At 38.8% G+C, this 19,804-nt stretch overlaps 1 protein-coding gene across 1 annotated transcript in view; it reads right to left on the bottom strand.

Moving 5' to 3' along the window:
* Nucleotides 1–13,290: 13,290 nt before the first annotated feature.
* The window catches only part of LOC122794795 (gap junction delta-2 protein-like), a 34,302-nt gene continuing 27,788 nt past the window's right edge, over nucleotides 13,291–19,804 (bottom strand). The window contains exon 2 of the mRNA XM_044063435.1: nucleotides 13,291–14,980. Within this exon, the coding sequence (XP_043919370.1) occupies nucleotides 14,149–14,980 (832 nt within the window). The 3' untranslated portion in view covers nucleotides 13,291–14,148. The remainder of the gene's footprint in view (nucleotides 14,981–19,804) is intronic.

The raw sequence follows: 19,804 nt of genomic DNA, 5'->3' as shown, positions 1-19,804 counted from the left end.
CTGCTCACATTATAAGTGTTAGGAGTAATAGTAGGGTTGGTTCACTTGAACCAGCTTCATGTACTACAGATAGCAGAGGGACCAGTTCCACCCAGATGAGCTGTCTATTAGCATGTGAAGGAGTTCAGAACTTTCATACCTTTGCCTAGCTGATTTTTTTTGAGTAGATCATGAATTGCTGAGGATCATCTCCAACTTGTGAAGACAGTATATTGCATCTTCTATGGAAGAGGCTCCCCATCCATGTGAAGCAGAGTTCCTCCCTAACCCAATTCAAGTGCAACTTGGACAATTGGATGGGAAACTGAGAATTCATCCCTGGTTTGGCACCTATGTCTCTAATGGTCACAGGTAACCTGTAAACAGTTCATCTCCCAGGCACATGCTTACACTTATCAAGGGTTTCAGAACTTGTCAGAGATTTGGGATGCATGGGTAGGCTTAAAAAGGCCCTTGTAGTCATTAGCCTAGTAAACACCTATGAACCTATAAGTATGACTCACTTGTACCCATAGAAACTAAAGAATCTATTACCGTAACTATTTTGGCCATAGGTACTCCAATATGTAACAGGGGATTCCCTGAGAGAGTCCTAGTCATCTACCTCAAGAATACTAAACAAATGTCCTTAATACTTCATGTTCAGAATTATACTGAGGTCTTGAGATCCCCACAATAGACAGCAATTGTTGTGCACAGCTATTATGATGTCACCTTCCTCTCATCAGCACTTGGTAACATTTACTGCACGTTGCAATTAAGGCACACTCTACTTCACACAGGGACATTTATTAGGACTGGTTACCATTCTTTGAACTGCAAGGTGGCCTGCAATACATATGGCATCATAACAAATGTGTTTGTTCATTATGTTGGCAATATGCATAATGCCAATATATGGCTTTTGTGGCATCTACTGCTGCTTTCTGCATGCTTTTTTCTAGAGAGGCATCTAATTATTAAGTATAGGAATCATTGTGGCTAGTAATGCACAAATCACTGCATGTATAATGGATGAGTAGTAATCCCCTGGCTCTCTCAAAAAATCATGCATTGGAGGTGATGAATAATATCACCTTGAGCCACTGCTGATGACAGCAGTCAGCATTCACATACATTGGAAGAACAATATCGTAGTGATGCTCTTGGCCAATAGTAGCCTAATGTGGAAAACATATTTGGGAAGCACTTGGCTAATTGTGAGGGACACTGCAGTACACGACTGACAGGATTAACAAGATCTTTGATGTGTATGTCATGCTAGACATCAATTGTCAGGAGGCAGGCTGTCTAGGTTGTGCCAGCATCCCAGCCATCAACATTACAACCACCTTCAGCTAGGAATGAGACAGCAGTGATAACAGGATGATAGGCAGGGTCATGCTACCTTCTCAGAATGGATGCTGAGCAGGTTAGCACAGCAAAAGTGACAAAATGTAGTACAGATATATGTATTGTAACAGCATACTCCATCACAGCTACATAGATCACAAAGATGTATAAAATTCTAGGAGTTGCTATGTTGAAACAATGTAGGGTATGTGACACAGTGCATGGTCTGTTCACAATGTGCATCAGGCATCACCCTAGTAAATGCATTTTGAAAAATGTCATGTGGGCTTTCCATCTTCACATGCACAGAGGACATGCCACATGTCAGCAGGTAAGTTGCAAGCAGTATATATCATGGTACAATGCTACCTTATAAACAATGTCTGCATGGCTAACATTTAAACACAGTTTGCAGCTGATCTCCAGCACATTGCTTGGCTTGCCTGCCCTGTTCCCAGTTAATGAGGCTGATGTAAGTTCTGAATTGCTTATAGCAGTGCCACAGCTAAGGTGTTACAGAGCACTTTGCTCCTATCCTTTCCTCATTCTGTACAAATGACTGATGACCCACATGTCTGTACTGATGTCAGCTTGTGACTGCGGTTCTGCATGCTATCTCCCTACCTGTATAGTTTACATGGAATTTGAAAAGGTGACTATATGAGATAAACTGTAAATGCTGTATGTATTATCAGCTTTGTCATTGCCTTACACATTACTATGTTATTTTAAGGTTTTAAATGAATAGCTTACACAACAGCTATTATTTACAGGCTGCCTATATTGGTAATGTCTCTGGCTGAATATATGAATGCGCCAGTATCACACATTATCATGCATATTTGGAGGGAGCTGCTGTACCCAGTATAAATGATGTGACTGCTGTTTGTGCATTTTTGTCTTCTTTTATGTATTATGTTTATGCATTTCATGGTGTTTGTCATCTAATTATCAATGCTCTATAGTAAACTTGTAGTATAATTCTCCCAACTTATGCTACATTATTTGTACTAATTTGGGTTTCTTTAGTTGTGCTATTTTTCAAGTTTATGTTCATCTTATATTCCCTGATATTTATGTTTAATGTTGCAGGTCTGTTGCCACTTTTTGTACAGATGGCTCATAGGTTCATAGGTGTTTACAAGGCTAACAACCACAATGGCCTTTTTAAGCCTAGCCATGCATCCAAAATCTCTGACAAGTTCTGGTACCCTTGATAAGTGTAAGCAGGGGCTTGGGAGGTGAAACATTTACAAGAAGGGTCCTGGGAGATGAACCATTTACAGACATGGGTGCCAAACCAGGGATGAATTTCCTGCTCTCCAGCCAGCTGTCCAAGTTACATTTGAATTGGGTTAGGGAGGAACTCTTCTTCGCATGGATGGGGAGCATGTTCCAGAGATGGGGTAGTCTCTGGGATACATACCTGTCTCTCCAGCAGGAGGTCCTATTTATATCACAGGCAAGGTTTAAGTCTTTAGATTGGGTAATTCTGGTGCTGTTTGTTTTGTGGATGTGCAGGAGGTCCATTGGAGTGGGTTCTGACAATGCCCTGTATACCAGGCTTAGAACTATCCTCAACACCCTACAGGAGATAGAATACAGGGATAGGGCCTTGAGGCAGTCTGTATAGGACATTTTACTTACTCCCTGTATTCTCTTAGTAAGGAACCTCTGTGGACATTCCAATTGTTGGATATGCATGGTTAGGTACACCAAAGGGGGCATTGTAGTCAATGATAGGTCTGATGAATACTGAATACAGTGGAACAATTACTTGTTTGGACTTATATGCCATACCTTTATTTATAAGTTGTGTAACATAGAATGATTTCCTCACTATTGTATATATATGATGGTCAAAGGCTAGATTACTGTCTATGTGTGTCCCTACGTCCCTGCCTACTAGGTCAGCTCTAAGGGTTGTAATATCAATATGATAGTTACCAGGGGTAGATGACTTCCCAAAGGATACTATTATGCATTTCTTGGCATTTAATTTTAGTCCATGACTCTGACACCAGTTGTTTGTCTGTGTCAGCCCTACCTGAAGAACATTTGTGTCTGTGTGGGATTCAGTGACAGCTTCTAATTTGAAATCATCTGCACATTTAGTCAGCCAGAGACCACTGACACTGGCCTTGACTTCAGAGAAGTAAATGCCAAAAAGGAGCTGTCCAAGGACCGATCTTTGAGGGACTCCACTTCTGAGTGGCTTCTTTGTAGAGGTGGACTCCCCAGTTCTAACTTCCTGGGTCCTGTCTGTGAGCCAGTTGGCTATCCACTGGGTGACATATGGGTTCATACCTAATATCTTTGGTTTATCAACAAGGCCTGAGTGGGGTATTGTGTCAAATACCTTGGCCCGGACAAGGTAGGCAGTATGAACCATTTTGCCCTCATCCATTGCTTTGGTGACCTCAGAGAAGCCTACCAGGTTGAATAGGCATGACCTGCCCTTGATGAAATCAAACTGGGTTGGGTCCAGTGTCTGGAGGTTCACTATATCATTACTGATTATTTCTATGATAATTATTTCCATGGTTTTGCATATAAGACTAGTGAGACTTATAGGTCTGTAGTTTCTAGGGTCTGTAGATGGCCCAACTTTGTGTAGAGGGATGACAGTTGCTGTTCTTCATTCCTAAGGCATGAAGTCTGTTTGGAGGCTGCAGTTAAACAGCAATTCCAGATGGCCTGATAGGTAATTTTTTATTCTATTTAGAAGGCATCTTGGGATATTGTCTGTGCCCACTGTTGCAGTGTTCTTGGCCTTAGAGAGAGAGAGAGAGAGAGAGAGAGAGAGAGAGGATTAAGGACCTGTTCCCTAGTGATAGCAGGGTAGTTATATTTGATGGTATTTCTTAAGGGAAAGTTGTGGTGGAGAGAGGGGTAAAGTTGGAGGTGAATTTGTTGGACAGTAAGTTTTCTATATATTTTGGCTCAGTATTGGTGGCTCCATTTGGAATCCTGGACAAATCTGCATCAAAGCACAGTCGCATGATGCCATATGACATCATTCCTTGTTATAGGTGCACATGCTTTGCTTTGTTACCCAATCACTTGCTGAGGTCCTTGCTCTGCATTCCTGACATTCTTGCACTTGTTGTACTGTTTGGGTTTTACGTTGTTATCTGAGAAACTCCACTACCCTACTGCATTCTAAAGGATGTCTTCGTAAACCATGCATCTGAAACTTTACTGTGTAAAGTTTGCACATTATACCTAGAACGTGTTGTCTGCATGTTAACCTTTTCAAATGGATAAACAGTTAGTACAAAACGAAAACTGGCAAAAAACAACTAGTAGTAAATCCCACGGCAGAATAAACAGACACGGACCTTTATTGTTGTAAGCGCTTTCGGTCAAGGTATTACCTCAACCTTCATCAGACGTAGACAATTATAACAACCACACAACTTCACTTAAATACCCAATACTTAATTAATAAATTGCTCTCTTAATTAATACATTAAATATCTTGATCTTTTAAAGCAACAGGAAGCTTATACTGTTTAGTATAGCTACACATTAATTGAATTGGAAGTAAAAAGTAAAGTAGAATAAAATGAATTAAAATAAAATAATGTAAAATAAAATGTATAAACAATGTGCATAATAATTGCAGAATATGAGTGTGTTGTGCATAGATACTGTGACAATGGGGTGAGTTAAATTACTCCAGGCTAATATTTTTAAAAGAAAGTGTAAATGTTAATATTTCAATATTTAAGTAAGTGTGTACATCACATGCACATACATTCTGTATACACATATGAACTTATTACTTTTACTATGCACATTGTTTATACATTTTATTTTACATTATTTTATTTTAATTCATTTATACCTTGACCGAAAGCGCTTACAACAATAAAGGTCCGTTTATTCTGCCGTGGGATTTACTACTAGTTGTTTTTTGCCAATCTTTTCAAATGTCCTGTTAAAAAAAGTAATAAAAATTTAGGTTACTTCTACAGAAGAAAAATCCATTCTGTCAAAAGAATATAATCAAAATGACACTTGCCCAAACCATCTTTATATTTTATTTATGTACCCACAGAAATATTCCTACATCATAAGTCCAAAGTGGATGTCTGTAAGATGGAGTTTGGTTTGATGAAATGTTAACCTTTTCTGAACTTTCTGATAAAAAGCATGCATTAATGAAAACACTTACAGTATTTATAAATATACATTATACATTTTCATTGAGACTATTGTCATTGCGCAATGTAATCAAATCTAACATGAAGAGCCTTGCTGTGTATTAACTGTAACTAGTCAAATATGTGTCTACCCTGTGCTGGAAAGTGTCTGTTACACCCCCCCCCCCCGCAAAGTAGTAGCCCTTGTACTCAAAGGACAACTTATTAAGTAGGCCACTGTCCTTTCTCTTGGCTTATAGATTAAACTGTATATGCCAGTTACTTAGGCTCCCTATTTTCCTAGTTTTTGGATTCAGTAAATGAAATAAAACCTGTTCTACTTTGAGCCTCCTTGTTAATTGCCCTGTATCTACTATAAACTAATTGTTCTATGTATTAATTGACATGAGGGTAGAAAGCCCACTACTCTCAGCATTGTTACACTTGGCTTTGCTTTGATCCTCTACCCTAGCCCCAATTTCCACCCATTCCCTCTTACTCTACCATTATATTTCATGCACACTCATTTCATCTGTGACACCCATTCCCTATCACTGCCCAAACAACTTTACTACTATCATACAAACACTTCTGTTTCTAGTTTCCTGTTTCCAAACTCCCATCTAACATTCATTCCTAGTAACCTTTCTTCTTGCTATACTGCTTTGCAGTGTATTCAGTCAGGATCAGGCTCCTCCCCATTAGCACGTATCCATTATTCTACATTTCAGCTATAACTTTCCCCAAATAAACTCTCATTACTTCGTTTCTTAACTACCTCCTCATACTCTGCCCTTTCAATTCCCTCATTTCCTTACATTTCAAAAATATAAGAGAAGATACCAGGGCAACTTAACTGTTTTCCTTCATAGAAAACAGTTCCTTCCTACCTTCTACCAGCTTTCAGACTCCAGCACCACAAAATATCCTAAATCTCTGCAACTTCTTGATTCTTTCTTGATCCCTACTTCCCCACTATCTGCCATCAATAAAATGGAGATGTCCTGCCTAGTCATGCTAGTCTTCAATTTATCCACTATTTTTTCTTCTTACAGAGCCATATCCCATCCTACCATGACTCAAAATTAGCTCTCAACATCTTTCCAACTCTGTCCCAACCACCTATCCATACTTCCACCCTAAACTCACCACTCATTGCACCAAATCTATTTAATAACGCTCCTCACCTTTACCCCAAATATAGACTGAATAACTCAAATCAAAGTAAACTTAAGTGGAAAAATACTGTCCAAGAAACAAGAATCAGTAATACCCCAGTATACTAAAATCCTCCTAGGAAGAGACATTAACCCTAGTCCAGGCCCCACCTATCACAACCAACATCAAAACAATTCCCTTCTACACTCTACTCTAATCCCTCAATGGTCTACCCCCACCCCAGTAATTTAACTTCTACAGCTATAAATATTAGAAACATAATAAATAAAACTACAGAACTATGTGCCTGGATTACACAACTCAAGCTTGATATTTTTGATATAGCTGATACTTAGCTTAAACCCAGCTAAAACGACTCTAAAATTACACCCTCCCTGTTATAATATCATCTATAATAATTGCATGAAGAAGAAAGGTGTGACATTGCTTTAATATTTCCCAACAACTACCACAGCCATGCATGCCCTAGAACGAAAAGACTAAAGGGTAGAATGCTAATGCAAGATAGAGAAAAAGGTTAGAAAGAATGGCAAAAATACAAAAAACACAACATCACAAAAACATCAGGATGCTTTGCAACAGTACTAAAAATAAAGGAAGGAAAAAATACTTTAACAACTTTCAGAACAATACCAAACATAACTCTAAGAAATTCTGGCCAGCCATTAAAGAAATCTTATATCCTGGCCCAAAATTCAGCCGTAATCCCCCTTTCAATAACTCACCACTTGAAACTGCAATAGAATTCAACTCTTATTTCATATACAGTACAGTGTCCCTAACAAGATTTCTGAGTCCCAACATCTAATTCCAGCCCTGCCCAACAGCCATGTCACCGCATCCACTTTCACCTTCAAACCTGTGCTCACATCCTCTATAAAATTACTTTTAAACAAACTCCAACCATGCTCTATTTTAGCTGATGACCTTCTAAGCATGTGCCTTAAAATAGCAGCCAACAGCACTGCTTATCCTGTCTTAATACTTAAAAACAGGTCAATCCAGGAATCCTACATTCCCTCTCTGTGAATAAAATCACACATTATCCCTCTACACAAAGGAGGAAATTCAACAGACATTAGTAACATTAGACCTATAGGAATTTTAGCTCCCCTCCAATGTATTCAGAAACAATTGCTAAACTATCTCCTGCAAGAAGAACTTCTATCCTCCACACAACACAGCTTCCATCCCTCCCATAGTACTAGTACTGTACTTCTAACATCTGTAGATATTGCCAATAAAGCTAGAGATAACAAACTAGTGGGTCTATATTATATAATCCAAAATTCAGATCAGTGAACGGCACTTACATCGAAAATGCCATTAATTGAATTCGCTCTTGTGGGTTGCGCCCCCCACAACCCCCGCTATTTATGTATACCAACTCCGAGATCACACTACAATGAGGAAAGGGCAAATTTTCCAATCTTCACTGTACCACGATCTGACTATGAACAGTTCGCTGAACAACATTTACGATGTAAGTGCCGTTCTCTGAACTGAATTTTGATTATATAAGTATTCTCCTCATTATTTCTAGACTTGTCTGAAGCCTTTGTCGCAGTTTGTCACAGCAAACTTCTACTTCAAATGTCCTTACTAGGTTTATCTCATCCCACCCTTCCATGGTTCAAAAGCTACTTGGACAATAGATATCAGTTGTAAAATGGCACTCCACCTTCTCTCCATACTTCCCAGTCACCACCAGTGTACTGCAAAGCTTTATTCTTGGTCCTGTCCTCTTTACCATTCTCACCAACACTTTCCACACATCCACACAAAAGGCCTCAGTAATATAGTATACAGATGACTCCACACTTATATGCATATCAGACAACCTGGCACATCTCCAAACAATTAATTAGGAAATTTTAACAGTCACACTGAAAAATAGTTTTGTAACTCGCACCTCATGTTCAAGACACCACAGAGGATGTGTTCAGGTAAGAACGCATCAAAGTACATCACGATTAATACTTGGGTTCTACAGGGATGTGCTCTCAGCCCACTGTGATTCACCATCCTGACCCATGACTGCTATGCTATGCACAAGTCCAACCATATCATCAAGTTTGCTGATGACACTACAGTCATGGAGCTCATTACAAAGGAGGATGAAAGGCATACGGAGAGGAGGTGGCATCTCTGATCAGTTGGTGTGAGGGGAACAACCATGACCTGGATGTGAGCAAGACCAAAGAGATTGTTATCAACTTTAGTAAAAGGAGAACAAACCATCCAGTGTTCAGGATCAATGGTGAGAGTGTGGAGAAGGTCAAGAGTACAAAATTCATGGGTGTACACATATCAGGGGATTGGTCAAGGGAAACACCAGCCAACTGGTCAAGAAAGTGCACCAACTCCTCCACTTTTTAAGAAGGCTGAAAAAAGGTAAGCTTCCTCCTCATATTCTATCCGCCTTCTATAGAGGTGCAACAGAGAACATCCTCACCTGCAAATTTTCTGTGTGGTTTGGAAGCTGCAGAGTTACAGAAATGAAGGCACTACAAAGAGTGGTGAGGGTAGCAGAGAAGGTAACAGGTTCCAGTCTTCCATCGATGCATCTTTATTCTGCAAGAAGCATCCAAAAGTCCACCAAATAATACAGGACAACATACATCCTGTGCATGGACTGTTTAAGCATCTAGCATCAGGCAGGAGATATTGCAGCATCTGCTTCAGGACTACAAGATTCAGTAAGTTTTTACCCTACAATGATTAGACTTCTGAACTCGGGAACTAGTCCCAGGGGTCTGGACACATAATAAGTCATTTTTTTATTTATTTGTGCAATATATACTTACATATATTCCACGTAAGTGCAATATATATTTATTATATCCATAGTTAGTATTATTTAACTCACTCAAGTGCAATAGTAGACAAATAACTAAGGCATTTCAATCTGCAGTGTGTTATGTATTACTTTAAATAGGGTAGTTAATTTAACTCACGGGAAGGTATTCTTTTTGTATACGAGTGTTGGTAAATGTATCTGCTCTTTTTTTGTGTATTGGGAGTAGTATTGTATTTGCATGTTTTGTTTATTCCTGTATTTGTATGTGTTGCTTCACTTTCCTTTGTAATCTCAAGAACTAAGCTGATGCACAAAATTTCATTTAGGCTACACGTGTAGTTCTAAATGATAATAACGTTTATTTTGACTTTGACTTTGAACCTCAGAAAAGCAAACTGCGTCTTCTTTTCCCAAATCCCTCTCTCTTATGAGAAAACAAAAATTAAAATCCTCTCTCCTAATAATACAACCACTGAAGTCCCTTCTCATAGCAAATTATTAGGGATGATAGTGGATGATAATCTTAAATTTGACCCTTAAATACAAATTTGCAAAAAAAATCCCCCCAAACTGAGGATGCTTTATACTACGGAGCCAATACTTTTTCAATAACACAACTCAATTTACACTTGATACTACTTACCTCCTAAGCTTACTAACCTCCAGGCATCACAAAAATCAAGACTTGAACAATGCTGCATTAAAGTGGCTCCATTTTCAGCAACTACCTCTTTCAGAACTGACTACTATTCAGCACTAAAAAGCCAAAATTGATGAGAACTTCCCCATCAGCTAACATATATAGTTTCTTACCACCTATAAAATTATCCAGTATCCATCCACTTGTCCAGCAATAAATACCATTCTGTACAACTATGTTCCCAATCGGTCATTATGATCCAATGACCAAAACCTATTCTGTGTCCACGAACCTATGAAATCCGCTGTGCATGGTACATACTCATACCCTGCTGTTAAGGCATGGGACTCCTTACCTGTATCCATCAGGTCATTACCCTCCTTCCAGTCCTTTAAACCCATTCTGAATGACTTCCTAGGCAAAATGTGGCTCTTTTCTTGCTTAGTCCCAGAATAAAATACATCCCTAAATATGAACAAGTCCATATTCATACCTTACACCTTCTTACTCTCCCTCCTTTACCTATTTCCTTACTTCTAGCAATTTCTCTACCATGACTCTCTTTCTAAATATGACACAGCCCTGTTTTCTCTCCCTCTTCAGATTGCAGTTCCTGTTTGTATTATATTAACTTATCTTTAATTTCTATATAAAGTGGCTAAAATATCTCTAAATATTAAATCATTGCCATATACGTTGTAGGTATTCTTAGCCAATGTTTTCATTTTATGTCTAATTTACTGTAATTATTTAAACTGTAGATGCTTTTTGCATTACTTATGAAGACTGTAAAATTATTGCTGTTAAAATGTTTTGTACTACTTGTGAAGCTTTTCTCCTCAGGGCTGCACTAAAAATGAGTACCTAATCAATCAGACTTTCCCAGTAATCAAGTGTCAATAATTAAATAAATTAATAAAAAAAATCTATTCACCAACAAATTTCTGTTTTTTTATGCATACTTTGGATATTAATGCAATGTATCTTGTCAAAAACTTGCAACAAAGGACTTAGTCAGACACTTAAAGAGATCATATAGATCTTTTCTTTATTATACATATTTCAGTACATGTTCAAAAGAAGGCATCAGATCTTGTTTTTAGATTGTTTGTGGGTGCTGCTGTGAGGGTATGCAGCAATTTACAATCAGTCTTAGCTTTAACCATGTTAAGTTGGCTCTCTCAAACACGGCGCCTGATTTAGCTTAGCTGATTGATGAAGATTTATATAATCTTCATCCCATTTAATAAAGTACAAGACTGAATTTGTCCCATTACTTTATTTATTCACTGTAATAACCTAGACTTGCAGATATTAACTCCAATCAATGTCAGATTCGAAATTTATCTGATATATCTGCTTGCATACCTCACCCACAAATGCATATAAATAGTTTACAGAAAACTAAACTGTAGGTCATAGTCATGCATTCTCTACTCCATTCTGTATTCATAAATTTCATTACTATGGATGTATACATACAGTCTGTGGTATAAGTAAGACAGCTCCAGAAAGAAACAAAGAAAATGTAAGTTTTCTGACATTTTTACATCCTCTAGGCAGGTAACTGCAAACAAAGCAATCACACAGAATCATAATCAAGTATTGAGTCTAAAAAAGAACAGTTCCACATCTTAGAGTGAGCAAGAGAGTGTACAGAATGAGACAGATAAAAAGAGTGTGTGTTTGTGTGTGTGTGATAGTGTGTGCACGCATGTGTGCACGTGTGTGTGTGTGTGTGTGTGTGTGTGTGTGTGTGTGTGTGTGCGCATGTGTGTGTGTGTGTGTGTGTGTGTGTGTGTGTGCGCGCGCAAGTGTGCACGTGTGTGTGTGTGTGTGTGTGTGTGTGTGTGTGTGAGTGTGTGCACGCATGTGTGCACGTGTGTGTGTGTGTGTGTGTGTGTGTGTGAGTGTGTGCACGCATGTGTGCACGTGTGTGTGTGTGTGTGTGTGTGTGTGTGTGTGTGTGAGTGTGTGCACGCATGTGTGCACGTGTGTGTGTGTGTGTGTGTGTGCACATGCACATGTGTGTGCGTGCACGAATGTGTGTGTGTGTGTGTGTGTGTGTGTGTGTGTGTGTGCAAATTGTTTTTCTGTGTGTGTGTGTGTGTGTGTGTTTGTGTGTGTGAGTGTGTGCACGCATGTGTGCACGTGTGTGTGTGTGTGTGTGTGTGTGTGTTTGAGTGTGTGCACGCATGTGTGCACGTGTGTGTGTGTGTGAGTGTGTGCATGCATGTGTGCACGAATGTGTGTGTGTGTGTGTGTGTGTGTGTGTCTGTGTGTGTGTGTGTGTGTGTGTGTGAGTGTGTGCACGGATGTGTGCACGTGTGTGTGTGTGTGTGTGTGTGCGTGCGCACGCGCGCATGTGTGTGTGTGTGCATGCGCGCGCGAATGTGTGTGTGTGCAAATTGTTTTTCTGTGTGTGTGTGTGTGTGTGTGTGTGTGTGTGTGTGTGTGTGTCTGCACGTGTATGTGTGCACCTGTGTATGTATGTATGTATCTATGTATGTATGTGTACCCCTGTTGTTGGGTACACACAGGCAAAACGCCATTCACACTCATTAACAAGGCACCATCATATCAGCAGGTAACCATGGCTGGCATTATTTCCAGGGGAAAGGTTATTTGTTACAATGAGTTATATTTCAGTGCTACACATTTTATTAATATTCCTAGCAAAACCAGTCTGAAAATGTATACAAAACTCCAAGGTAGTCTTTTGAGGTGAAATAGTTATCCCTCTAGACAAAATAAAGCCATATGCAAACAGTGCTGGCCTCACAAGACCTCTTAGCTCAAAGATGTAGACTGCAATCTCATTGTACAAGCTGCTGGCATATAGTGTTTAAAAATAACTACAAATAAGAAAGCCTCGTAGTAATAACCTGCACTATGTATGTTAATGCATTCCACTAAACATACCTCTCAACCTTTTAGAGCAAGAAATCTGGACAAAGCTATAAATAAAAGTGGGACAAAGGCCCAAAAATGGGGACAATTTTTAAATATTGCTCTTACAGACTTCGAAAGTTGATAAAATAACAAGTTTTGCATTAACTTGAATTTTGTGAAGGATATGAAGTCTGAAACTCAAATGTCTGTCATTATTTTCTAACTGCAGTCTGTAATGATTTACCACTAATTTTCCAGAAAACTACAATTATATGAAAAAGGAACAAAAATATGAGGCCAAAATCTGGACATCTGCGAAAATCTGTACAGTTGAGAGGTGTGCCACTAAACAGTATTTCTGTTTTAATGCTACTGTTATATAGCAGACTGGAGATATGTGTACCACAGTTTAGGCATTATTTGAGACATCTGTACTGATAACAGTCTGAATCATTAGTTGCAATGATGGTGCATTCCAAAGCTTAGATTGTAGAAAGATTGAAGCACTTGCTTGTTTTGATGTTACAGATAGCTCATTATGAGCTGATGTCTCAGCTTGATGCAAGCTTTGTTTACAGCTCCTTTACCATAGGAGAGAGCAGGTTGCATGGAGGGGGTTAAAGAAAAACAGGATGTCTTGCAAATAAAATGACAGCAAGGACAGTGTATAGAAGCAAGCAGAATGTGACTAGTGGATTTAAAACAAAACAGTGTAAGATTACTTGTTTTTTGACTAGTGGATTTAAGCACAAATCTGATAGAAAACACATTTAGAGCACATTTAAATAGGTGGCATAACTTCTGCCTAAATGAATTACAAAGCTGAAATAAAACTGGAGAAGATACACTATTTATTCCAGGGACTAGTGCATTGCACCCTTTATGTGATACAATATCACCTCACTGCTAGAGGTTGGTTTCATAAATTTTGTATCTGTCAGGCTGAATGATTAGCACCTTTCGACTTTGGTAGATGTCATACTGCAGATGGTAACAGTAACAACATTATAAGCACATAAGAATCATAGTCTCTCATTCAGTCAGTGCAAGACAGTAAACTAGAAACGGCTTACAGGCATCAAAAGATGGCACATTTTTAAACCCAGTACTGCAGTACATCAGCTGTTTTATATATACATATAAAAGTAACAATCATCTTAAACATATGCAGATTCACTTGACTGTGTCCTTCCAAGGTTAGGTACTTGGGTCAAAGATGCCAGGTCCTTCTTTCTGAGGTCACAGAGTGACTTTCGGCGTGCTTGCACACCCCTTATAGCCGTCTTGATCTTTCTCCACCCTAAGTGGTTGAGTTCTGCCAGGTTTAGGAGCACACAGACCCCACTAACAGCAAACATAAACACCAGGAACACAGTCTTTTCTGTTGGCCTGGATACATAACACTCTACCTCTTTGAGGCATGGATATCTGTCACATTCAAAAATGGCAGGAACGTTGAACCCATATAGGAAGTATTGACCTACCAAGAAGCCAATTTCGAGAGCATTTCTAAATACCACCTGGATAATGTAAAATCTGGAAATCCCTTCCTGGCGTTTAAACTTAGCAGTTTTAATTGTCTTAGTAGGGGTGTTGGGTAACTCCTTTACTTCAAAACACTCAGGCTCCTCCCTGGAAGAACTTTCTTGATTGTGGGATATTGTTCTGTTGATGTTCTTCACCTTTTTGTTTTCACGGTTGCAATCTTTTTCCAGCAGGGGATACAAGAAGGAGTACCGTCTGTCTCTCTGCTTTGCTGACTGATGAACGGAGTAAGTAATAAAGCAAAGGCTGGGAGTACAGACCAGGATAATCTGGAAGACCCAATATCTGATGTGGGATATGGGGAAGGCTTTGTCATAACATGCTTGGTTGCAGCCTGGTTGTAGAGTATTACACATAAACATAGTCTGTTCATCCTCATACACAGTCTCACCCACAATGGCCACAATGAGAATTCGGAAAATCACCACTACTGTTAGAAGTATCCTTAAAAAAACAAAAGAAAAACATAAATATTAGCAAACAGCAGTTAGGTATATTTTTAAGCATATCTTTTCTGAAATGCAAACATAAGCAGGACATTGAATTAGTAGGTATAAAAAATATCCATACTGCATGGTTCACGTAATATCATCAGCAAATATTGGCCAGATGATGATTCCCATAAAAATAAGCTGTTTTATTACAAAATATGTAACTGTTTGCATAAAAACAAACACAAACAAAAATACAGATAGCTATAGACAAATATACAAGCACATGCACACACACCCGTGCACGCTCACACACACACACACACACACACACACACACACACACACACACACACACACACACACACACACACACACACACACACACTCTACTTCTGCGATACTGCAAAACTTATTACAGGAAGAAGATAAATGGTAAATAAAACTGGCATCTTATATAATGGTTCTGTGACACAGAGGGAAGAGCCTTAAGTGTGACTGAGGTGATATGGATTCAGCTACTGAGCCTGATATGTGAGGAACCTGTCAAGGGGATAGGAAAAGCAGCAGTATTTTATTGGCTCACATATCTGGGGGGGGCTCTAGTGGTGATACTGTGGTAGAAATCTCATCCTTACGGATAACAAGGGTATACACCGATAGACATTTTGGGCCATAACAATCTTACTTAATTCTAACATAATTAGACACTGGGCATTGGAGTGGGAACATGGGTATCTCTTATAACTAAAAATCCCTATGGTGACTAGTATAATACTGCACTGGCATGTCCCAGTCTCCTTTCAGGCAATGGGGGAGTTTCAGATTAAGTCAATGTGCTCAGGAGTAACTTGTGCCATTTGAGATCAAGGAGATGCATCAGTGGTAGCCAAGAGACAGTTCCATTAAAACCAATGAAAATTGTCTTCTTATATAAACAAAGGGTTAAGCAGAATAGTAAGGGAAGATGTGAAGTCACATACTGACTCTGTACCTTGCTATTTTCTCACTCATCACTTTTCTAGTTTATGAAGAACTATAGCAGTAATCCCCATTTTCTAGCCATTTTACAGTTCTTCCTAAGTCAGTTTTCTAGCTGCTCTACTATTTTCCTATGCCAGACACACTGTTTGCATGAATCAGCAGCTAAAGCACTTCATTCGCACACTGCAATGTGATGTTTTTGAGTTTGATCTCAAAACTAGAGGTCAAACTCGTGTTGTCATGCCGCAGTCAAAAACCAGCTGTCACTTGTCCCACATAGTTACACAGCAGCAATGAAAAGGCTGAAAAAAAGGAAATTCTTCACTATGGCACCCAGGTTGGGAACCACTGCTTTGGAGAACTTATGTGATAAATAGGTATAAGACAGTTCGGTGATTGTCCAAAGAAGGATTTGTCATGGATGAATCTGTCAAGTCATTCAGTTCACCAATGATACTCACAGGGAGAAAAGTGTTTTTAAGATAACTTCTGTAACTAAGAACATTGTACTTTCTCCATGCTTTATAGATGTCTTAAAAACTGTTATATAATTTCGGAGTGTAGAAGACACAGCATCCCCCCATGAGTAGTACAAGGGGTTCAGTCCTCTACCAAATATAATGCATTTTGGGTTTGGTTTCAAGGAGCTGTAGATAAGGTGGGCTGGCTCCTATACATTCCTCTATGATAAGGCCATCTTTAACTGATCATTAGTCACCTACAGGTGAAAAGGCTGTGCCAGCAATGCATGTAAATAACAATGTGGGGGCTAAATCACCCTTGTTATTGTTGTTGCAACAGGAAGCGTCTACGCTACCACACCATCCCTAGCCAGAGACAAACAGTTCAAAATCAATACACCTTAATTAGCATTATATTTATTTTGGTATTAATGTTTTTCATATACCGAGATTTTTTCAGACCCTTCACTTTTGCATAAACACATTCTGCATACTCATTTTAATTAAACCGAGTTTCTAGTGAAATATAATATACTACAGAAGTATTGTATGCATTCATAATTTTGCTCAGAAGTAATCATGAGTGCAGTTTTCCATTACTCTAATTTGAATATTTTTGTGAACATATACTAAGTTTACTTTTTAAGTATATCCATGGGCTCCAGGTCTTTTGAATTGCCATTTCCAACCACAAGAAACATAATCACCCACATTCAGATAACCAATTTGATTTTCAGGGGCATTGGGTGCTAATCAGGGGCATTGGGTGCTGATTTCTCTAAACATAAGCTAAACTCTTGGGAAGGCTTATAAGGGCTACAGGGCCAATAGCCTAGTAACTTCCTATGATCCTATAAACTACAGTATGGTAAAAGAGACTAAAATGGACCTTTTTCTTAAAAAAAGGTTTGCTGTCAATGACAAGAAATAATAACTGATGGAACTGGTCTTATACTGAAGGTTGATCTGAGGTATAGCTAAGGCCCAGTTGAAATAACTAGCCCTAAGACGACTGGAACTGAATGACCCTGGTGTCCTTTTGGATACACACAGATGAGAACAGGAAAATGTGCCATCAATTTTTTTTAATGAATTTAAGACAATATTGTTTGTGCTGGAATTTAGAAATTGTCCTAATGTGCATTGTCTTTATGTGACACACACATTCATATTTTTTGTTTGTTTTATGTCCTACATCAACGGAAAGAGCAAAACACATTTTTATTTTACATTTACTGTCATCGGTATAGAGGTTGGGCACTCTGATTAGCTATGTTCATAGGTTCATAAGAATTTACTATTCTACTGATCTTTGAGGATCTAAAGAAGCCTAGCCTTACATTCCCAAATTCTCATGGTAGTTTTCAGCCCTTGTATTTTGTATATGAATAACCCAGAGGAAGGCAGAACAAGGATATGTTGGGAGATTTACTTGTTGCTCCTATGCATGTGGGACATTAGTGTTAAATTGGGGGAGGGGCAATATGTGGTTTCCCAATCATTCATTCAAATACATTTGAATAGAGTAAGGGAAGTACCTTTAGTGCTTTAGGTGATGCACACCTATCCCTCCAAGTTCTATTTATGTTGCAAATGAAATTGAGATACTTTGAGCAGGTATTCATGCTATCACTGAACTTACGAATGTGTAGTAGGTCTGACAGCATAAGGTATGTTGAGACTGTATAAACAAGGCAGAGGTCACCTCTTATTCACCTGTATGATATCCCAAAGAAGTACAAGGCTTTGAGATTGCAAAGATTTTGTGATGTAGGCCTTTCACTTTTATTCATGAGAAAGTGTTGAGGTCACTCAAGTTGTATCAAGTGTTTGGCCATACTTAATAGGGCATTATATTCAATGATCAGCCTGAGAAGAGCTGAGTACAGTGGAATGGTTACATTCTTGGACCTGGACCTGGATCTGGTCGTCATACCTTTGGATATAAGCTGTGAGATGAAAAATGACTTCCTTACAATAGTAGGTATGTGGTGATCAAAGGATGGTTTGTTGACATACGTTCCCACTTGCCTGACTATGGGATCAAGTTTGTAGAGCGTGTTGTCAATGTGATAGTTACAAGGGAAGTTATTTGCCAAAGGATACAATTATACATTTCTTTACATTTAGTTTTAGACTATGGTTCTGACACCAGCTATTTATTTGGAATGGCCCTCTTGGAGGATTTTAATGTCTGTTTGGGAGTTTATGATAACACCAAACCTCCGGTTGTTTGCAAACTTGGTCAGTCATAAGCGCTAAACAATTGCTTTGGTCTCTAAGAAGCAAATGCCAAAGAGGAGTGCCCCTAGGCCTGAGGCCTGACACACACCACCAGTGGATGAGATATTGACAGCCACCTTATTTCCTGTATTCTATTTGTCAACCACTTTGCTGTCCAATAAATTACATAGGAATTTACATTTAGTTGTGAGAGTTTATCTATGATATCTGATCATAGTATGATGATGAATGCTTTTGAAAGGAGTAGATATGCAGTATTTACTGATTTGCTCTGATACATTGTATCAGTAACCTTCTCATAGAAGTCGATCAGCTGAAGTAGATAGGATCTGCCCTTGATGAATCCAAATTGGCTTAGATCAAGAATTTGCCAATTACCTACATCCTTATTTATTAATTAAATAATGATCCTTTCAATAGCCTTATAGATGAGGCTGGACAGACTTATGGGTCTATAATTACCTAGGTCCACTGATACCCTACCTTTGTACAAGGTGTACAAGGGGATTACTGTTGTTGTTCTCTATTCATGTAGCCCAAAGTCTCTTTGTAGGCTGACATTGAGTAACCACTGTCAGGGGTCTGACAACTCATGTTTCAGCCTGACTAGCAGGCAGCCTGATATGTTATCTGGCCCATAGAAATAGTGTTCTTGACCTTGGATAGCACCTGAGAACTTGTTATTGGGAGATTTGAGGGGGTGTAGATGCAGGTATCTGATCTGCAAATATAGAAAGGGGAGAGGGGTAAAATTTGAGCTGCATATGTCTGCTAGATTGGCTATGTCCTTTGGGTTTGAGTATGCAATATCCTTTGCCATTAGCTCTATGCACTGTTGGCCATTTTTTCTAAGATTTCTATCATGGTTAAAGAAGGCTTTGTGGAAATCCTTCATGTGGATGGCTATTTTACCTCATATCTGTCTTTGAGTGATTTGATCAAGGTCCAGAATTCCTTGTTAAATTTAGCAAGAGCATTATTGGCATCTTGAGAATTAAATTTATTTATACAGGTAATGATTTTATTATTAAAGAGCCGGTTTGTGTTAGGTTTCCACCACAGGGCTCTATTTTTAAATTTGGCATTGTATTTATTTCTGAGGCTGATAGATGCATCTATGCAACTATTTACATGTACATGGAATTTGG

Source organism: Protopterus annectens, chromosome 1.part0 (genome assembly GCF_019279795.1).
Source record: "Protopterus annectens isolate FY-2018-M chromosome 1.part0, PAN1.0, whole genome shotgun sequence".
Lineage (NCBI taxonomy): Eukaryota > Metazoa > Chordata > Ceratodontiformes > Protopteridae > Protopterus > Protopterus annectens.
The sequence above is the reverse complement of the archived record's forward strand: the minus strand, read 5'-3'. Positions and strand labels throughout refer to the sequence as shown.